At 41.5% G+C, this 21,712-nt stretch overlaps 1 protein-coding gene across 1 annotated transcript in view; it reads left to right on the forward strand.

The window, feature by feature from the left end:
• Nucleotides 1-19,883, forward strand: part of LOC117502317 (protein Jumonji-like) — a 120,644-nt gene extending 100,761 nt beyond the window's left edge. Inside the window, exons 2-3 of the mRNA XM_034161362.1 lie at nt 5,488-5,614; nt 19,718-19,883. Of these exons, the coding sequence (XP_034017253.1) occupies nt 5,488-5,614; nt 19,718-19,848 (258 nt within the window). The 3' untranslated portion in view covers nt 19,849-19,883. The remainder of the gene's footprint in view (nt 1-5,487; nt 5,615-19,717) is intronic.
• The last annotated feature ends 1,829 nt before the right edge of the window (nt 19,884-21,712 follow it).

The raw sequence follows: 21,712 nt of genomic DNA on the forward strand, positions 1-21,712 counted from the left end.
AGACACAAAAAAGCAGTCTGTGGGTAATAAATATAACTGTTTTCCTCTTTGAGCCGAGAGTAAAAATCATCTGGTTTTGGTTTTACACATCAAATGTATAGTAAAACCCGTATTAAAACATACTTGGAAGATGCATACAAATGATGTTCTTGAACATATTTGAAATAATATAAATCTGGTGTTGCCTTACGGAAGTCATGGGAAAAACTATTCTGAAAAAGTCTGGGTTGCTAATTGTGTGGGATGAGTGGACTCCACTAGCCCCCCCTCCCCGAATTGAATCTCTCCTACAAGTCTTATGGGACTAAAGTGGTTGAAGGAGCCCAGCGTGACAGGTGTCACACTGATGTTTGCTACATATCTAGTTTAAAAAGGCTTGAGAGATGCACAGAGAGAGAGATGCACAGAGAGAGAGATGCACAGAGAGAGAGATGCACAGAGAGGGTCCCTGTGCTCATTAGTAGGATTCCACTAACCTGGTGGGAGCTATTCCCGATGTGCATGTGTGTGTCAGTGCCAGCAGTCCCTCAGAAAAACTCACACATGCAGATCTGTGTCTGACTGAGAAATCTGAGTGCAACAGAATTAGGTTTTTCTGTTTTTTTTGTTTTTTTTTGCTTATTTAAATGGCTGGTTCCATCTCACTGCCATGCTGCGATTTATCCTGTGAAAGGGAAAGGACCGGTGTGAATAATTCAGAGGGAATTTATTCATTTATTTATTTGTATACACATTTGTTTATTTATTTTTGTGCTACTATTTCAGATATTTTACACCTCCATAACTGGCTTTTCTGACTGACAGAAAACCCTTTAGCCAAAGCACCTCATGAGTCAGACAGATGTAACTTACACTTCAGCATCAGTTGTGAAAACCTGAAAAAATGATGTAGGGGTGTTATTAGGATTGGATGGAGAGGATGCAGGGTAGAGCTACTGTAATAAAACTGCTTAAAATCTCACCCCCCCAGCTGATAAAGTCAGTCAGCGGTTTGTTAGTTTTTTTTCCCTTCCTTCAGACCTTGTTGCTGTGTGTTCACAGAGCAGGAAATATCACTGGCACACTGCCAAAAACTGTGAGGAAATCAGAGAGAAAGTGAGAGAAAAGAGAAAAACTTCATGGCTGAGCTTTTCAGGGGAAAAAAAAAATCACAATGTTGTTGGATCTCCATACAGCTGTGTGGAGTTTCACCGCAGAATCCACGTGTGTGAGCAAACCACGTATGCGTGTGTGTGTGTGTGTTTGGCCTTGTGCCACACCGTGAGAAATGGTGCCAGTGAGCTGCCGAGATAATTGGTGCTTACTTGGCTTGCATGAGCGCATGCATGTACATGCACGGAATGAATTGGGTGGCATTAACTATGACAGAAAATGGCATAATTGAATACTTACACTACCTGTCTCGTGTGTGTGTGTGTGTGTGTGTGTGTGTGTGTGTGTGTGTATATATATATATATATATATATATATATATATATATACACACACACACACTAACGTGTTCATATGTGACAGTGTAATGAGGGACTGCATGAGCCACACAAAACATACCCTATCAACCACTGTCAGAGGGCTGCAAAGCGCCGGCGTACTCACCACCCTGCTCGTTTGTACATGTGTGCACACACGTGCCAGCGTGCGTTCTGTATGCATAGAGACGCGGCTGTCACCCATCAGCTCCATCATCTGCCGACATCCTACTTTTAATCTTGTTCTCTCCCTGCCACCATAGCTCTGCTGAGGTCTCTTCCCCAAGGTCCCACAGCCGACCTGGGAAATCAAAATGAAATTCTGCAGTAGCTTATTTTTATCCGCTGGAGAGACACAAAAGCGCGGTAAATGAGCAAAAGCTTGTTTTGTCAGTACTGTCACAAAACATGAACAGTTTGCAAATGAATTCGGTGAGTGAATTAGGTCATTCAATTTTTTTCATTTAATTCCTTGATAATTTTTTGTATGTTTTATTTGCACAAAGCATAAAGTATTCACATATTTGTGGGATTTGAACTACTCACTGTGCAAAGGATTTCAAACCACATAGGTAAAACTACAGTAAGGTGCCGTGACACACTGTGCAACGCGAGATTCAAAGGCCACTGCCACAATACATACGCTGGTGTTGGTATCATGAAATGCAGCAGACCTTTCAAATGTGACTGAAAGTGCCAAAAGATTAAATAAATTGGAAACTGACAAAGCTAATAAATATTGACCATTATAAATCCCAAAGAGTTTTCTTAAGTCTTACTGCTGAAATCCACCAGCCCCATAATTGAGAGAAAAATCTGTTTCCGCTTTCTGTTATTTATAAATACCTCTTTGTTGTTTGTCATGTCTAATGTCACTTCCTTTAGTCATTAGCGTTGTTCAACATCAAACATAACCACAGCTGTGAGTGTAGGGGAGTGACGGGTGGGAGGGAATATGGTTATTGCTGTTGGACATTCACTAAAGGCCTATTTAACAGTGTTTGTTGCACAGATTTTTTTTTTTTTTTGTTCTTTTTCATATTGAGCCATTACACACTGTTTGGTAATAGAGCATTTTGAGTCAAGCTTGGCTTTGAGGTTCTGCCTCTTTCTTAGCTGTGTAGGCCGACGTCTTGTTTGTTTCTCCGGTCTCGTTTATTGAAATGGGCTTGATAAATGTGTTGGAGGGGAAAATGATGGTGCTGTGTGTATACGTGCAAGCGTGTGACTCTTGGTGACCTCTTTGACAATAACATCTTAAATTTCAGCCTTGCTGGCAGAGATTAGCAACACGTGATCTCTCATTCCCATGATGCTTTTTTCATTTGCTTCCTACCTATTCATCACTGCAGCGCCCTCTATCATGGTATTGTGTGGAGATGGGGTCTTTTGTGCATTGTTATGCTAATGTTTGGCCCTATGTCTAGCTAATGCTGTGTTATGCTAATGCCATGTCATACCAATGTCATGATGAAACTAGCGAGAAGGATGTTTTGGAACAATGATGTAAGGATTCTTCATTATACTAAAACTTATTTGGCAGTTTCTCTTTACTGGACTTGTCCTGACTCTATTTCAACAATGGCGTTGCAGTGTTTATGGAGTTTTTACTTATTTATATTGAAAGATGCAAAGTATTAAACTAGCTGCTAAAATGCTACCAGGTTGCAACCATAATATTAAGAGTAGGTATTTTCTTAGCTTGTTCATTTCATACAATGCATCTGGAAAATATTCACAGCGCTTCACTTTTCCACATTTTATGTTAGAGCCTTATTCCAAAATGGATGAAATTTATTTATTTTTTGTTCTAAATTCTACACACAATACCCCATAATGACAATGTGAAAAGCTAAATTGAAATTTTTGCAAATTTATTAAAACCAATAAACAAACAAAAATTCGCACGTACATAAGTATTCACAGCCTTTGCCTTGAAGTTCAGAACTGAGTGCAGGTGCATTGTGTTACCACTGATCATCCTTGAGATGTTTCTACAGCTTAATTGAAGTCCACCTGGGATAAACTCAGTTGATTGGACATGATTTAGAAAGGCACACACCTGTCTACATATAAGGTCTCACAGTTGGCCGCACATGTCAGAACACAAACCAAGCCCGAAATCAAAGGAATTGTCTGTACACCTCCAAGACAGGATTGTCTTGAGGCACAAATCTGGGGAAGGGTACAGAAACATTTCTGCTGCTTTGAAGGTCCCGATGAGCACAGTGGCCTCCATCATCCGGAAATGGAAGAAGTTTGGATGCACCAGCACTCTTCCTAAAGCTGGCTGCCAGTCTAAACTGAGCGATTGGGGAGAAGGGCCTTAGTCAGGGAGGTGACCAAGAACCCGATGGTCATTCTGTCAGTGCTCCAGCATTCCAACGGCCCCCATCCAACCTGATGAAGCAGTATTGAGCAAAGGCTGTGACTACTTATGTACACGTATGTGATTCTTTGTTTTATTGTTGTTAATAAATTATCAATAATTTTAATGTTGTCATTATGAGGAATGGTGTTTAGAATTTTGTTTTTTGTACTTTTTTTTATTCATTTTTCTTCTCAAAACAAACAAAAAAGAACCCTACTTTGGCCTTTGTTTCACCATGAAAGCAAAAATCCAAGTTAAGTAGAGTGAAAACCATAGCCACGTCAGTTCATGGAACAACAATGTCATCTACTGGATGACAGTGTTACTTTGTGTGTCTCGTGAGCTATTTGTTTGTGGATCTGTGCGGATACCGCGGATTTGTGGTACTGATGTCTCAAAATAATGTAACTCAGCAAATGTGTGGTGATCCACAAATGCTGAATCACACTTCACAAACAGAATTTTCAGTTTTCAGAAAAAAAAGAATTTTCAGAAAAAAATGATATATTTACAAATATACCCTTATTTGTAAAAACCAACACATAAGTTACAAATCGGAAATTTGTTTGTGAATCGCAAAACACAAGTGCAAATCAAGGTATATTTTTAGATCATCCTCTGTGCATTTGGAGGTAATAATGAGACAAATTTAACACCATAAAAGTTTGAATCGTAAACAAACCTTTTAAATATTTGAGTTATTTTCTTTAAATGATGCCTTTCAGTTATTTCAGTCCATGTTTTTAGGGAGCCAATTAACCAAGCATTGTTTTGGCCTGAGAGGTATTTTTTTCATTGATGGGTCACCAAGTAAAATATTCTCAGATAGTCCTTTTCCCATTGCCATTTCTATCTCTTTCCATTTGGATCTATAATTTGCTGTACACCACCCAACTAATGGCTGGATTTGGGCCACTCTATAATAATCCCTAAAACAGGGAATGTCTAATCCACCTTTCTCCTTTTTGTAATGGTTTTATTTAATTCTTGGCTCCCACTCCCTAAAATATTGTTCTGGTTTTGCATTTGGTACAGTGTGGAATAACTAAAGTCTAGGTAAAGTGTTTTTACAGAATCTATATGAGAATTGATATTTAGATAAGGCATTAAGATCCATCTGTTAATATCTTCTATAATTTAAGTGGAGCATAATTAAATTATTCTAGTTTGGATATATTTTTTGTAGAATTTTGAGGGGAAAAAATTAATTTACTTCATTTTGGAAAAAGGCTGTAGCATAACAAAATGTGGAAAAAGTGAAGCACTGTGGGTACTTTCCAGATACACTGTATGTGCCGTAAACAAGCAGTGTTCATTAAAGAAGGTCAGATTGTACTGACAGTAGCTTGTGATTTAATTTGACTTATTTTGACACAAGTGACTGATTTGTTTGTTTGCTTGCTTGCGATACTGTTGTTTGTAACGTATACAAGAATCCAATAGTTGTGAGAATGGCATAAATAGTTCAAGATTCACATTAAAGATAATGAATTAATGAATTAATAATCCAGAGGCTATCCATTTTTTTTTTAAAGATTATTAACCATTTGTGCCATCTTGAGATGCCTTGCTGACATGCACACAGGGACCACAACCAGCATTTATTTCCATAATAATATTTCATATCGACTGTCTTGTTTTTCACAGGATGACAGTGATGGGATCCCATGGTCAGAGGAGAGGGTGGTGCGAAAGGTGCTTTATCTCTCCCTCAAAGAGTTTAAGAGTGCACAGAAACGGCAGCTGGATGGGGATGGAACCACAAACCCCAATGGTGAGTTCTTGTCCTTGTTGCACTCCATCCCAGGAGAATGTATTACTACACAAGATGTTCTCATGTAGGGTTGTTGTATTGGGGTAATTCAACTTCAAATCAATAGAATAAATTTTAGAAAAGTTTTTCTGATGAACTGTTTTGGATTTGATTTGTACTTCATATAAATAATATCACTGTATCCAATAGAGTTTTTCCTTTTATTTTTTTGTCTCTTTAATTTTTTGTTAGCAATTGATGTCACCGTGCACTGTTGCAGCTCCCATCCAGGTACTAACCTGGGACCCTCTCTGTTTAGTTTCTGAGATCTGGTGAGCCAGTGTGAGACACTAGCACCAGTCAGTTTATTTAGCCCAGATCTAGCACATAGTAAATAATGTATAAATTAATTTAATATTGTCACCAGAAATATGTTGCAACTAATCATGAAATGCAAAAATATGTTGATGTTCTTGTACATGAAATTTTAAACATTAATATAGCGGTAAACATCTATTTTCTACACAAAGATGTCATGGTGTAATGGCATCCTCTGCACAGAATGATGTAACACTCCCTCTGTGTAATCTGAGTTTTTCTGTTTCTTGTTGTCATAGCATGCACATTTGGTGCATATGATTCCCACCGTCTGAAACTGTTTGCCCTCTCGACCTTTATGAAGACTGTGGTATTGACGGCCCACATTGCACAGTGCATAGCAGAGAGTAGCAAGTTTTGTGAAATTCCTCCCCCCAAGAAACCATATTTAGAGCTCAAAAGACCTCTTATAAGAATGGGATTAGAACTAGACTCATCAGAGGTCTGTCATTTCTCAAATTGAGAGCTTGTAAATAGCTCCAGTTTGTCTCAGACTTGGTGTTATGTCTCCTCGATGTGAAGGACCTGTAATAATCACACTACACAATTTTTAAAATTTGGAAAAAATGTGCTTTCGGTGTATTTGCAGCACTCTTGCTGTTGTCTTATCGCCACCCATGTATTTCCTGTTAGACCATTTGTGGAAAAGTACAGTAGAGTTGTCAAAGCTGAGTAGAGCGATCAGCGAAAGTTGTGTGTTTTTCTTTTTTTGTTTACTGGCAGAGTCTGGATTGGGGCTGTGTAGGTGAGACTATTCTGTACTCTCTCACACTGAGGGCCTGTCTTACACCCATTTCTTATTTTCACCATGAATGGGTTCCTAGAGGAGCTTTTAGACAAGGAAACAATCCATTTATAATTACTACACTAGCGTTACAAACAAAATGAAAGATGAGGACAAATACATGCCGATTGTATTATTTGAGTGGCATGAGTGGAAAAATGGGTGCTATGGAAACTGGGGGCATTATAAGACCAGATCAGGCTGAATGGGGAAACCGAGACTAAAGACAAAGGCTGTTGAATGCAAATATCAATTTTTATAGTTAAGTGGGGCTACAACCCCAACAAACCCAGCCTGAGAGCTCACGAGGCAAATGAGTTTGTTTTTGTTTTTTTTAGACAACATGAATTCATACCAGGTTATGCAAAATCCAGGTGAAATCTGTAGGGTTCTGCTGTGTGTGTGCCTGTACATACATTTGACTCAACATATGAGTGAGAGCACAGCTTGTTTTGAACCAACCTGCCACATCTTTGTTTGACACTGGTGCCCCCCACCCCCTACCCAAAACCCCTCAGCCAACCAACATCAGAGATTTGAACTTCAGAAGTGCTTCAGAAGCTATTCTCAGCTGACATTAACACAACCCAGACATAGAAAGAAAGGAAACAGAGAAAAAAGTACTTGTCAAAGTTCGTGCCTAGCCACAAAATCCGTCCAGCGAGGCAGAACTGCAGACAGGAGGGGAGCATCTTCTGAAATCCAGCTTATCTGCAACACCTAATTTTTTTTTTATCCTCCTGTCTTGATTTATTTATTTATTTAATGTTTTTTTTTTTTTTTGAACACCTTCAGTCCTTGCCCTGTTTCTGCTCTTCTTAACGTGAGCATATCTGTGCCTGTCTGCCATCTCATAGCTGCCACTCCACAGCTCCTCGGGGCCTTTTAAGCCGCTGCGGGTAGCTGACCTTATCGCCTGAATAAAAATTACTCATTAAAAAGCTTCGGCGGCCCGTCGCACTGGGGGTAACGTCGGCAGCCTGCACTGACACAAAAGGCAGCCAGAATGAATAGGCGGGCCCTGCTGTTTTAGAGCACTGTGGGTTAGCGTGGCTTTGGAGGCCGTACGAGCGGCACAGTTTCTCATCTCACGTGGATGTTGTGGTGAAACTGTCAGCCATTTTGGAGGATCACACTCAGCGTGCTTTACATCCTGAATGGGTAGCCCCTGCTGTTTAGATGACTGTGGGTTAGAGAGCCTGGGCTTATATTGCAGCTAGACATGTGCCACAGGGTTCAGACAGGCTTTGTTTTGAAATTGTCAGCCATTTTGGAGCGTCTGATGATGCATGTACTGGATCATAGAAAGGTCATAGATGGAGATAAGTTGCTTTGTGTTTAAAGGCGTTGTCCCTTTTGTTTAACTATTTAAATCATTTAAAAAAAGATTTTCTTTTCCACCACTATAGTTTTGTTCCTTTATATTCAGCTAAATCATTTGCAGTCTTATTTTGCCAAAGCAAAGACTTCACCTTGTGTGGAAACAGTTAAACTACAGTGACAAGACGCCACAACATACTTTTTGTGGTGATGTTACAGATTAAAGGGGCACTGGGGGTGGGGGGTGGGGTGTGGTCTGACCCTTGGATAGCATGTGTGATCATAGTCAGAGTTGCCATGTTTGCTTATAATTTACATCTCTAGGCTTCTTTTTTAAGTAGCTTGAAAAAAGTGTCAGTTTGAGGGTTTTTGCGTAATGGTAAGTCTACAGTATAACAGCCTATAATAATATTGAGGTTGTTTTGGGTTTATTTTTGTCCCCTGCCATGAAATAAGGGAGCGCACTTAAATGGACTCTGTGTGTCCATGCATGCATCTTTTTCTCTCTCTCTGTGTGTGTGTGTGTGTGTGTGTGTGTGTGTGTGTGTGTGTGTGTGTGTGTGTGTGTGTGTGTGTGTGTGTGTGTGTGTGTGTGTGTGTGTGTGTGTGTGTGTGTGTGTGTGTGTGTGTGTGTGTGTGTGTGTGTGTCACATTTTGAGAGCCCCAGATTTCCCTGTTGCCCCTTTCTCAGGCATTACTTACCTGTATCATATTGTACATGGACACAAAGGCGACGTCTACGCATATGACCGTGACCCAGATTTCCAAGGTCATCTAAGGTAATGGCTACAAAGACACCCACCGTCTCACCCCAGAGTACCACTTTTTCTCTCCAAATATCAATTCTAGATCTGCCGTTTGTATTGAACGCCTATAGCGAATCATTTATCCCAGCTCCCTGAGCCAACTACACTTAACCTTTGGCCTTAAGGTCAAGGTTGTGCATGACAATTAATGGCAAACTACTGTTTCCTGTTTTATTTGGCCTTTTCCCACTCATTTTTCACTGTCACCCACCATGTCAAAGGGGGACCATTAAAATGGACTCCATGCGTCTGTGCTTATTTTTTCGATTTCTTACCATGCAGTATTAGCAAAATAGGTGGGGGACCTCAGCCGAGTGTTGGCTTGTTCAAGCTGCGGTTGCTTATTTATCTTATGAGATTTGGCAACATTGGTCAAAAAATGTGATAGACCTTCACTTGTGACTGAACCTGCCAATAAATGGTGTTAATTAAAGGCTAAAGAAAGTGAGAGAAGCTGCTAGCAAACACAAGTGAAAGGAGATCTTGTTGGGAACAGTTCAGCATACCATTTGGACGTATTTCACACAAACGTTTTTAGCTGCATATGTGCGTTTTTCTTAGTCAGAAATTCTGAGTTTCCTTTTGAATGATGACGACATGTTTGGCTGGGTGGTTGCCATCCAGGACCGAGGGCAGTTCTGTGGTGTTGTGGATGTGGCAAAGCGCACCACCAGCGCTTTCTCCCAGACTTAACTTTGAATGCAGCACAAACATTTGAGCTTGTGCAGATGCACACGTGCACTTCCGTCTTCATGGTGTCCACAAGATCTCCCAGAGCATAGTTGCAATATTTGCTTACTTTACCAGCATTAAAACTGGCTGTAATTTTGTGACTGTCATTCAGCTGAATGGGAAAGTGTGTCCAAATGAAACTGCACTACACCTTTAAACCAGCTGTGGGTCTCGTCTACCACAGCGTCGGTATCCACCATTTTGGGGAGGAAGTGCCATGTGACTGGAGGATGTTGGAGTAATATAATCCCAAAAGCAGCCCCCACCTCCCCCCACTTCATCACTGAGTGGTGTCAGTGGCCGTCTCATTTAGAGGGGGGCGTGGCACTCTGTCAGTTGTACGTGTGTCCATGTATGTGTGTCAGTCTTCTTTCCCACCCACTCAGCCTTCTCTTGGCCAGTAACCAGCAATCATGCCATCTCCCCTGCCACTTTACCTCTCACTGTTGGCAGCCGTCCATCTTTCACTCTCTCTCTTCTCTGTCTCATCATGTCCATCGGTTCCTGCTTCTTGCACCCTTGCTTGCTCCCTGCATTATTTCACTAATGACATTATGCCCTTCTCCGTCCCTGCTTCCGCTGCTACACTCACTCTCTCTCTGCCACACTCCTCCTTTCTCTCCCTCCATCCATCTGTCCTTCCGGTTGTCTCTCCCCCAATGCTGGGTTTCATTACACATCAATAGGACTCTGGTTACTGCCTTCTCCGCACGCACCCCTCTCATTCAAATGCCTCAATTTTATATCCGTATACCTCCACCCCCTACTGTAACCTTTTTCCCCCTCCATCCATCCATCTTGCTCCCTTTGTCTTTCTCTGCTCTCGCTCATCTTTCTTTTTTGCTTTGTCCTCCGTCCTCTGCCCCGTCACCATTAGCTATGTGCAATATCCGTCACCCAAACCCATCCTTCCCACTCTATCGTCCGTTCTCTTTCCCACCCTTCCTCCGTCACTCGGCATATTGATGTTACATCTGTATTTTTCAGGCATTTTTTTCTTCATACCTCCTTGCTTCCCTGTCTCTCTCGGTTTGTCTTTATCTCTTTTCCCCATCTGTGTCCACTCTCCATCCTTTCTGTACCCCCCCCCCCCCCCCCCCACTATTTCTCTGAGTGCAATTGATGGAGGAGCTGGATGCTGGCCAAAAAGTAGGAGGCACTGAAGAGAACACTCTGACTGTCCCCTCTTTTTCATGCTATCCACCAGCTCGGGACCTGCCTCTTACTCTTCTTTTTTTATATGCATGTCATCTTCTTTCCGTCAGCCCTCACTCTGCTGTCGCTTTGCTGTCTGTGGGTATTTCCCCTGCTGCCAGCCTCGAGCGTGGCCGTAGTCACAGCTGTGGCAGTTCAAACACCATGCAGGCACTCCAGTTCCTCTGTGGCAGTGGCATCATTTTGCCAAGGAAGGCATACCAGTGTGTAGAACCTGGCATAAAAGGAATATGGATGCAGATGGACAAAAGCGGTACAACAGCTAAGGGTGCAGGGGATAACGAAACTAGTGGCTCAGGTTGGATCACTTTTTTTGGGGGGGGGGGGGTTGGGATCAGCAGCAAAAAGGCAGGCTGTCTCTGTGTATGTGTGTCTTCTTACTTATGGTACCAGCAACATGATACTTAACTCAACTGACTAAACCAATTGAACTACCAAAAAAAATCAATAACACTAACAACACTATTAAACTAATGCCTGGTTCACACGACAGGATTTTAAAATTGTCTTTAGGCTTCCAAAACCTGAGACACCACACACGTAAGATAAAAACAAAAAAAACAAAACATAGATCTAACAGGTTTGGTCGTACAGTGCGTGGTGTTCAGGCACACGGTGACGTCAACACACCACACACAAACAGATTTCACACATGAACATTCCCACGTCAGACAGGAAATCTCGCAAAATCTCTCGAGATTAAATGTGACTTCAGAGTAAACAAACGGAAATAGTTTGTGGACTATTTAAAACAGAGGGGGAAAAAAAAAACGATACAAAAAGAAAAGGTGTTCTTTAAAGGAGTGGGGACAGTGCGACCACTGGACTTTCTGGTAAGTCAGAACAGCTGTTTTGATTTTATTTTCTGCTCTGTGCATCCGTCACCTTGCTTTCTGATTGGCTGCACGTCACATTCAGCAGGCTGCGTGCTCATTTGTGGTTGGAGGACACCACACACGCTGCGATATCGGGCCAAGACAATCCAACATGTTGAATACCCCCGATTTGCGATCAGAGCCCCCTGACGTCCTTCCAAGTAGATCAGAGCGCTCTTAACACACCACACATGACAGGAATGTCTGATAAAAATTATCTTTAGCGTCATCACGATTGTCAGAGCGTCCTTAAGGTTGTCGGAAGGGGAAGATCGGGTCCGATATCGGCCTAATTATCTTGCTGTGTGAACCAGGCTTAACACGAACCACAATAACAATATTTTAATCTCCAAACCCCAAACTCCATTGTAGTACAATGTCCAGTATTTACTGGTTGGCTAAAATCGCTAATTTATCCAAAAATATTCATCCTATCAACTTTCCAGTTTTGCAGCATTCATCCTTGACTCACAATACAAAAGCATACCAAACGGCAAATGTCAGCTCTCCCCAGTTTCTGCGCGATCGAAGCCAAACACACAGAAGCCACTTGGCTATTATAATATATAAAATTAAATTTATTAGAGAACAATGACAACAAGGACCTCTTGCCCATTGTCCTGAATTAAAACAAGGTGTCCAATGTTTAAATAATATTTTAAAGTAAAATGGAACATCCTGTGTTCTGTAATAGACTGGCAGCCTGTCAGGGGTTTACACTGTGTTGTGCACAGTGACCCTTAGTTGGAATAAGGGGGTAAAGAAAATGAATGAATAGAAGAATTTCTTGCTAAATACTGAAGAACCAGGCACAACTCTACGCACTTCATCTGATTTTTGCAGCCAGGCCGTGTAGAGTCCTCCCAAGTGCCCTTCTCCTCGCTGCATGGGGAAGGTGCCCCTCATACGCTGTGTCCTCAACTCCTGATATGTAGCAGTGATTCTTTCCATGTTTGGATCCCAAAGTGCGCAGAGTTTGCACCAGGGTGTCCTCAGCGGAGCCCAAGGTGACAGAGGCTGTCTGCTTTTAACACACTCCATCCAAGTGAACACACAGCTGCTTTGATTTCTGTGCAACTGTGCATTGTGATTTACACATTTATTACTTTAAAAACAACTCACTGACAAATAAATCAATATTATGTGCTTTTATATTAAACTCTGCATTAAATCAGTGGTTCATAAGTGTGCCAAACCGTAGGGTCGGCGCGCCGTATAGATCACAGATCAGCTATGTTCTGTTAAGTCACCAGTAGTAGTGGAATTTGAGTATGCAAATGTAAGTGCAATTTTATTTCATAAGCGCTCCATCAAAACAACCTGAGCAGTTTTGAAAATCATTGTTTCTCCTTCATGCTTTAATTTTACAGCCTTTGGTAGGAGTGTTTTTTTTTTTGTTTTTTTTTTTTTGTGGTACTTGTGGAGTAGTTTTTGTGTGTGTGGGTGGGGGGTCATTTTAGTGAGAAACAGTAATATGTTTGGAGCTGTTGTGAATCCATATAAAAGGCAGTAAATTATGTTGGAGCATGCTCTCAAATATCCCTGGGAATGGATAGTATTGGGACTTTCCCTAAAATAAAATTTCTCATGTTTTTTTTTTTTTGTTGTTTTTTAAGTCCCACAGTTTAAATTGCAAACAGACATTGTGGAATATGAGGGAAAAGGGCATGGCGTTTAATTTTAGTACTGTTAACTCCGTAGCACCGAAGTAGCTAAATGTTCTACATTCAGAGGATAAGACATTATTCATCTTAATGAAATATTAACCAGATTGTGGAAATTGGCTGGGTGCTTGTCACACATGTGATAGAATTTGCTGCCAACATGCCAGGTCTTGAAATTGCTTCCCAATAAAATGTGCGTAAGCAGCTCTCACACCTGGCTGAATCCAGTGCCATGTTCTCCCAAGCACTGCTTCGACAAGAGTCGTGTCTGTCTCCGTGGAGGCTGGCATGCTACAGATGAGCACGTCATGAAAGGAGTGTTGAACATGCCGATTTTTAATATGCTTTAATATTTTCAGGAGCTCAGGAGGACTCCCAACCATGCCGGCCACCTCGAGCTGTGCTGCATAAAGTAAAAATGACTTTTGCACCTGCTTTGGAGGAATCCATGCTGAAAATGACCATGGGAGATCAGCTTGGGGAAATCTGCCCATGAGTGCAAAGTTATAAATCTGCCCATTATGGAACAAAACAGCGCAAAACTCAGCCAGGTGTGAAAGTTGCTTTACACATTGAGCTTTACTGCCTGGAGCAACAGAGATGAGCTTTACTTTTTTTTTTTTTACATTCACCACCCTTATCGACTTTGCATTCCTTGATGATTAGGTACGGCGTTGTGATCAGTTTCTCATCAAGCTGAGATTGAAAATCCAGTAAAATACTTGCAATCCTATTCTCTTCCCTAAGGCCACACTGTGACTCTTCAGTTGTTATTGCCCCTCACACGGACATGCTCCTCTGAGCTCTGTGACGTGCCGTGCTATGCTGTATACCTCTGCTTACTCTCTAGAGACTGTGAGGTGAACACAGCAAGGCGATGGGCTTAGTTAAGCACACATAACTATGATTAGAAAGCCCCCATAGGAGCAAATATTGGGATGGCACACAATCATAGTCTTCCAGTGCCACACACCCCCCCACCAATCCCCTCTACTTTAACTTCATCTCTCCTCCAACACCACAAAGAGCTCGAGTTTAGGCGCTGGCCCCTGGCCCCCTTCTGTCTGCCAGACTACTTAATTCCCAGCATTCTGCTTTCCCAAGCTTCCCCGTTCTACCTCTCAGATGGGCACTCATGTGCAACCAGCATATGTCAAACAACCCTTTGGAGGGAAAGGGAGATGTGGGGGAGGGAGTGGAGATGAGGGAGTGTTAAATGGGCTTCTGGCTGTTTGTTCTAGTTCTGTGGGGATATTGTGCGTCACTCATTTTCAGAGCACAATTAAAGTTAATGAGCTTGTTCGTTTTTGCACCAGTGCTTTTTTGTTGTTGTTGTTGTTTTTTCTTTTTTCTTTTTTTACGGCAGTGCAAGTGAAAAAGTGTCTTTGTACATTTTTCTATTTGTTTGCTGTCATTGAATCGTTTTACTCCACAAAATACATTTTTCATCGTTTCACAAATTGCCGTAATCGAAGTTTTTTTTAAAAAAAAGAATGTAGCCATAACCACAAAAATAAATAAATAAAAAATTTAAAGTTAACTGTGCCTGGCGTCTTTCAGAGTTATAGATTACCGCATTTATTTGGTGATACGTTCATTAAATGAAATTGCATTTTTACTCGAAACTTCAAAGGAGATTAAGTGAAACTGTTGAGTGATATTCAGCCTTTCCTGCCAAGTGAGACGTTGTAAGATTGCGTTTCACTCCTGACCAGTAGACTAAGACTCCTCAACAGCAACATAAAACATTGTACACAGTGCAATGATCTTACTCATCACGCCAGCGCTTGTTAACTTTTTGACCGCAACGTCTTGCGTTTGATGACTCTACCTCTACTTTCAGGTACTGACCTGCTCTACTCTGTGGGTATGAGGAAAAGATCAACTGATCTGTGAGAAAGTGTTCACATGCTTATTCATCCGCGAGTACATTTCTCCCTGAATCACACGTTGGAAAGCTACATTATCTGCTTCGCAGTTGCTCTTCTTCATGGTTGTTTCCGTTGTTTGATCTTACTACCATTCCATCTTTGCCAGATGACACAGTGCCTAGACTTGCTCAACAGTAGCATTCTTGTTAAATGTCATTCAAGTTGCCACTTATCCTCGTTCATGCTCTGCTGTCATTATCGTAATATATTTCCTTTTCACATCCATGACTAGGTGTTTACACGGCAGGGTTAGTGACACATCTCTCTGAAGTATCGGTTAAATGGAATTTGTACTGGGTGTGTTGGGGCGGCATTAAAGACTGTACATTCCAGTTGAAATGCGTTGCTGAACTAAAGAATTGGTTAAATGGACAAATGTTATGAATTCCTCAGTCCTCCCTCAATTACTGCACTAAGATTGCAGCTTTTATTTTTGTAAAACTGATTATTTCTTTAGTTGTGAGGACTGTAGATTTAAATATTTAACTATCCCTAGATAGAATCCCCTTGGCACCCACATGTTGGGTTTTTTTCTTCTTGTTTTTTCCCAAGGCTCTCATTTGATCATTTGCTCTCGTTTGCAAAACATTGCTCTGTTTTATCCAGTGGTTCTCATATGCATTCTGTTGCCCCACCCCACATGGTCCATGAGGTCACTTGAAATAAAGGTCCACAGTCTTCAGGATCCTAGTGCTTCCAGGCTTACTGTATCATGTTGAGGCTTAGGCAACAATTGAATGTTTGGTATCTGGTCTCTCAAAAGATAAATGAATAAACTAATAATAAATCCTTGGATTCCATTGGAATGACTGTCGATACAGTGCACTTCTTCCATTTTGAGGGAACATCACCTACATCACTGCTGTAGTGATCCAGCATTCAAATGCCTCAGCGCTGAAGACCCCAGCACTTTTAAAAGCCCAAGGAGGCCCCCACGTGTCACTGTCATGGGATTAAAATGGGTCGGTGGTCGCTAGTCAAGACCCAGGACAGTTCTGTATGGTGGTAGCTGCTGTCACTTATCGGATCTCCACGTACTTCTAGATGTGACACCCACCATCCTTAGAGCCTATTCAGAGATCCAACAAAAAGGACGGTGGGTGGGTGAAGAAGAGTTCAAATTGATTATCATTAGTGGTTTTATGTAATAAACAATCATGGCAGAAAAGCCACTAAGCGACCAATAAATAAATAGAATTAATAAAAATTTAAAAGTCATATTCATTATTCATTCCAAAACATGTCTTTTACACTTGATATTACAATTGATGTCACAGAGTGCAGACTACAAATAGAAATATGCTTTCCTGATACATTTTCCGTATTGTTCATCCACAGTAAGCAGTTGTAAGAACTCATTTAGTTGTTCCTTGTAAAGACTACAACAAAGCTCTAATATGTCACTCTGCATTCATATTTTCATAGTTCGAGTGAAAGCACAATTTTCTGAATTCAGAATTTATGTCTTGGGTTTTTGAAGTTGTCTTGAACACAGCATTAGTATGACACTTCAAGTAATGAAGCTTTTAGTGAAGCCTGGGAGTCATGACCTCTATACCAAACAACACTTAATGAGACACAGTTTAAAGTTGTCATATCTATCACCACTCTGACTTTTTCTTTGGCCACCTTTCGTTTTAATACTAATGATGATGCATTGTGGCTAGCTGTCCGTAACTCCACTCAATGTCCTGGAGGAGGTGCTATGAGGTGCTGGTTCATAACCCAGTCTGGCTCCAACCACCAGGCCGCAGGATTTATTACAGTTGAGATCAACTTGTACCAGTTTATTCTGCAGGGTTCCGTTCATTGTGGATCAAATCATTGAGCTAAAACTAAATATAGTGAATGACAAGCTCAAATTCGCAGTCTGGGGATCCATTTTGTGAATATACTCACCAGTCTACAAATGAAGATGAAATTGGCAACTATGTGGTTGCCACATCATTCAATACGTTCACACACTTCACCTTGTTAAGGGAGTCAATGATGATAAATAAAATGAGACACATACTATTCATCTTTTCCACCAATGTTTTCATGTCTTGCCCGTGTATTGAACCTATGACCTTCCAGTCAGAAGACCACCCTGTATATAGAGTGAGATAGACTTGCACAGTCTGAGGAAAACACTTCTTAAAATTGTTTTTATTGTGCCCAGCGGCTTCATTTGAATTCATTTGGACAGTAGTTGTTCTGCACCCTGCTGCAGTGTGTGTTCAGAGGTGCCCAGATACCCAGGAGTTTAATCAGACAGTCATGGATCAGACTTTCCAAGAACTGTAAGAGCTACCACCCAAGAGGCAGTCAAGTCTTGTGACATCAATTTAATTGTTGGTCCCTTAATACTATTGACTTCCACTCTTCTGTTTGACCTAATTTGAATTCTGCTTCTTGCCACTTTTGATTTAAAATCTGTCTGGGGGCCTTTTTGTTTGTCTAAGTTGCTCACTAAATATTTAATTAGGGCTCAGTCAACGGGCTCACTACAAATGTCAAGTCCAGAAACTGTACGCTTTGTTTCCCTGCCTTGGGCTTGTTTTTGTCAAAGACAGCATATCACTGTCATCTACAAAGGAACAAAATTACACTGGATACTGAATATGGTGCAGAGAAAGGAACATGTAGCTCCTTGGAAGCTTCAATATAGCAGCACATGGTTTAGTGGTTAGCACTGTTGCCCACAGCAAGAACGTCATAGGTTTGATTCTGCCTGTGGCCTTTCTGTGTGGAGTTTGCATGTTTTCCCCGTGTTTGTGCGGGTTTCCGCCGGTCGTCGATTTCCTCCCAATATTATAAGACAAGCAGGTTAGGTGAACTGGAAACTTTTAATTGTCCAGGTCTCCCTTGCAAAAGAGGTCTCGATCTCAATAGGACTGACCTGGTTAAATGTTAAAATTTTAAATATACGAGGTCTATTAGAAAAGTATCCTACCTTTATTTTTTTAAAAACTAATGGATTTGAATCACGTGTGATTACATCAGCCAAGCTTGAACCTTCGTGCGCATGCGTGAGTTTTCCACGCCTGTCGGTGACATTCACCTGTTAGCACGCCTTGGTGGGAGGAGTGGTCCAGCCCCCTTGTCGGAATTCCTTTGTCTTAGAAGTTGCTGAGAGACTGGCGCTGTGCTTCATCATAATTTTTTCCAAAACTGTGAGGCACATCCGAGTGGATACCATTCGACAAATTAAGTGGTTTTCGGTGAAAATTTTAACGGCTGATGAGAGATTTTGGATTGTTCTATCGCTGTAAGGACTTCCCACGGAGCGGGACGTCGTGCAGCGCTCCCAGGCGATGTCGTCATCTGTTTCAAGCTGAAAACCTCCAAATTTAAGCTCTGTTGACCCAGGACGTCGTGAGAGAACAGAGAACTTCAGAAGAAGTCGGGATCAGCAGTTTATCCGGACATTCCACTGTTAAAGGAGATTTTTTAATGAGACGTGCGGACGGATTGGCGCGTCGGCTCGCAGCCGGCGCAGCGTGCCCGCCACAGGAAATACCACTCCGTATTGAAACCATTTGTAAATCCAGGCGGCTTTTGGTGGCTTTCAGTTGAGTGAGTATCTGAGAAATTGTTTAACAGCAGGGCATGTTCCAACTGTCCTTAAGGCTTCCAACGGAGGGTTTTTCCTGTGGCGGGCGCGCTGCACGGCTGCGAGACGCGCCAATCCGTCCGCACGTCTTTAATTAAAAATCTCCTTTAACAGTGGGATGTCCGGATAAACTGCTGATCCGACTTCTTCTGAAAGTTCTGTTCTCTCACGACGTCCTTGGTCAACAGAGGCTTAAATTTGGGGTTTCAGCTGAAACAGGATGACGACGTTGCCTCGGAGTGCTGCGCGACGTCCTGCTCCGTGGCAAGTCCTTACAGCGATAGAAACAATCCAAAATCTCTCATCAGCCGTTAAAATTTTCACCGAAAACCAGCTTAATTTGCCGAATGGTATCCACTCGGATGTGCCTCACAGTTTTGGAAAAAATTTTGATGAACACACGCCAGTCTCTCAGCAACTTCTCAGACAAAGGAATTCCGACGAGGGGGCTGGACCACTCCTCTCACAAGGCGTGCTCACAGGCGAATGACGTCACCGACAGGCGTGAAAAAACTCTCGCATGCCACAAGGGTTCAAGCTTGGCTGATGTAATCACACATGATTCAAATCCATATGGTTTTTTAAAAAAAATAAGGTCGGATACTTTTCTAATAGACCTCGTACATGTAGCAGCACTTCATCCGAAGGATGACTTTTCCATTCAGGAACATTTGCTTCATAGTGGCGTTTTCTTTTGGAATTGGTTGTAGCATCGATTGTGTTTTACCCAACAGGTAGCGTGTAGGTAGAAGTTCTTCACACAAAATGACTGGAGGTGGAACTAACTCCAGGACTGTCTCTAACTCGTGGTGGTTTCTTTTCAGGTTCTCTATCCAATAGGCAGCTGAACGGCTCTGGGTCAAAGGGCAGCCATAAAGAAGATGGTTCCTTGCGCTCTCAGAGCCTGCATGGGAGCAGTGAGTACTGTGAGGACAGTCCTGCAAAGAAGAGGTGAGACCGCAGCTCTGAACCTATTAAGTCATGATGTTATGGAAGCTCTGATTCTGAGCACTTTGCTGTGTGTGTATGAGTCCCCCATAGAGACAGTATAAGAACAGAAGGACACTACACATACTGCGCATTTATCACTAGTGTGTCACCACAGGGAGCCGTCCACCATCACCAAATGGGGCTAGAAGTGCTTGCAAACAATGTAAAAGCAGTCACTTGACAACAAAGCAGTACATAATATATCCCGGTGAAATTATGAAAAGAAATAGCAGGCTACCATTGGTAACAGTGCATTGATTTGAAAAAAAAAAAAAAAAAAAAAAAAAAAAAAAAAAGTATATTTCTTACCTTAAATGACAATTTAGGGTTAGAATGTCCTTGGACAGCTTTGACTTGGGTCACTACCAGTGCAGTGCGCCGTTATAAGCTTAGCATTCACGAGTTACAACAATCAAATGCTTTAAAGTCATACATGTCAACCTATACGGATTGTCCGTAAATTATACGGATTTTTCAGAGTCATACGGACATACAAATAAAGTCTTACGGATATTCAGGGTTTCTGTTGTAAATTTATTTTACTGTGTTTTTCTTAATGCTTGGGCCGACGCCGTCGTGATACTAAATTTAAAAAAATTTTAATGATATGAGAGATTACTTTTTTTTGTTGAAAAGTTAACTCCGGGACTTTCTGCCAGCCATCCACCATCTTTGTACTCCTCATAGAACCTTTGTGATGTGTGCAATGTGAGTGTCCAATCTGAATTGGTTCATGTCACATGGTTTTCCAATATCCAATCGTAGGGGAGCGCAGTCTGACATGGTAGGGCCAAGATTGTTAGGAGCAGTGATCTGTTACTCTGTGAGTTCTTGTTTCTGTAAAAATAGAACAGCTGTGTGACACTATTCACGGGAAATATATTGAGTTTGTACAAAATACCTACAGTGTACTTGTAGACATTGATTTTATTGAAAGCAAGCAATTTTACTGTGGAGCAAGAGGATTTAACTGTGGAGGACTTCCACCATAAAAGAGCCCATGAGATCCCTGGTGTTAGTTATTAATATGTGTACAAAACCCCAGTTATGTGATACCGCTATGAGGTGTGTACTGTAATAAAACTGATTTTGGTGCGATTTGGAGGTTATAAGGATTTTGTGTTGATTTATGGATTTTCTCACTTGGTTATACAGGTGGACCCTTAAAGGGGTTGACATGTATGTAAAGTCCATCTGTGGATGTAAATGCATCAGACTTGCACATGTCAGCTTTGAAAAGAATAGAGAGGTGGATAGTGAATATCCCATCAAAATGAAAAGATTCTAAATAATGCTAAAAAAAAAGTTAAAATAGTTGGTTCTTGAAACTTATTTTCAGCAGCTTTTCTTCAGTTAAAACGGCCTAACAGCTGTATGCCGTTTCAGAGGCAGCACAGAGGTTCACATTCACCATAGAGCCCAATAAATAAATTAGCAATGCGGTAAAAGGGGTAAACAAATGAGTTTAGTTGGTTTCAACATTGCAGAACATTGAAATGGTAAAATATCGTGTAGACGGTGGCAAAATATTCGACCGTTTTACATTTGATGTATTACTCCTCGCCCTGACCACGTTGCTGCACAGGTATCAATAATGGGCTGTCAGCTGAGAGCGAAAGAGACTGGTGGAGCGACGATGATGCCGAAATAAGTGGATTTAAACTACCATACGAAAGTATTGATCTGGATTCTGATATGGAACTCAATGCAGTTGACGAGATGGAGAATTCTGTGGATCTCTCACAGAATTTCCAGTTTGACATGAAGACGCTGTTGTAATGGTAAGCTTCGCCGACCGAATTACTTACAGAAAAATAAACCATGCAAAC

Source organism: Thalassophryne amazonica, chromosome 20 (assembly GCF_902500255.1).
Source record: "Thalassophryne amazonica chromosome 20, fThaAma1.1, whole genome shotgun sequence".
Lineage (NCBI taxonomy): Eukaryota > Metazoa > Chordata > Actinopteri > Batrachoidiformes > Batrachoididae > Thalassophryne > Thalassophryne amazonica.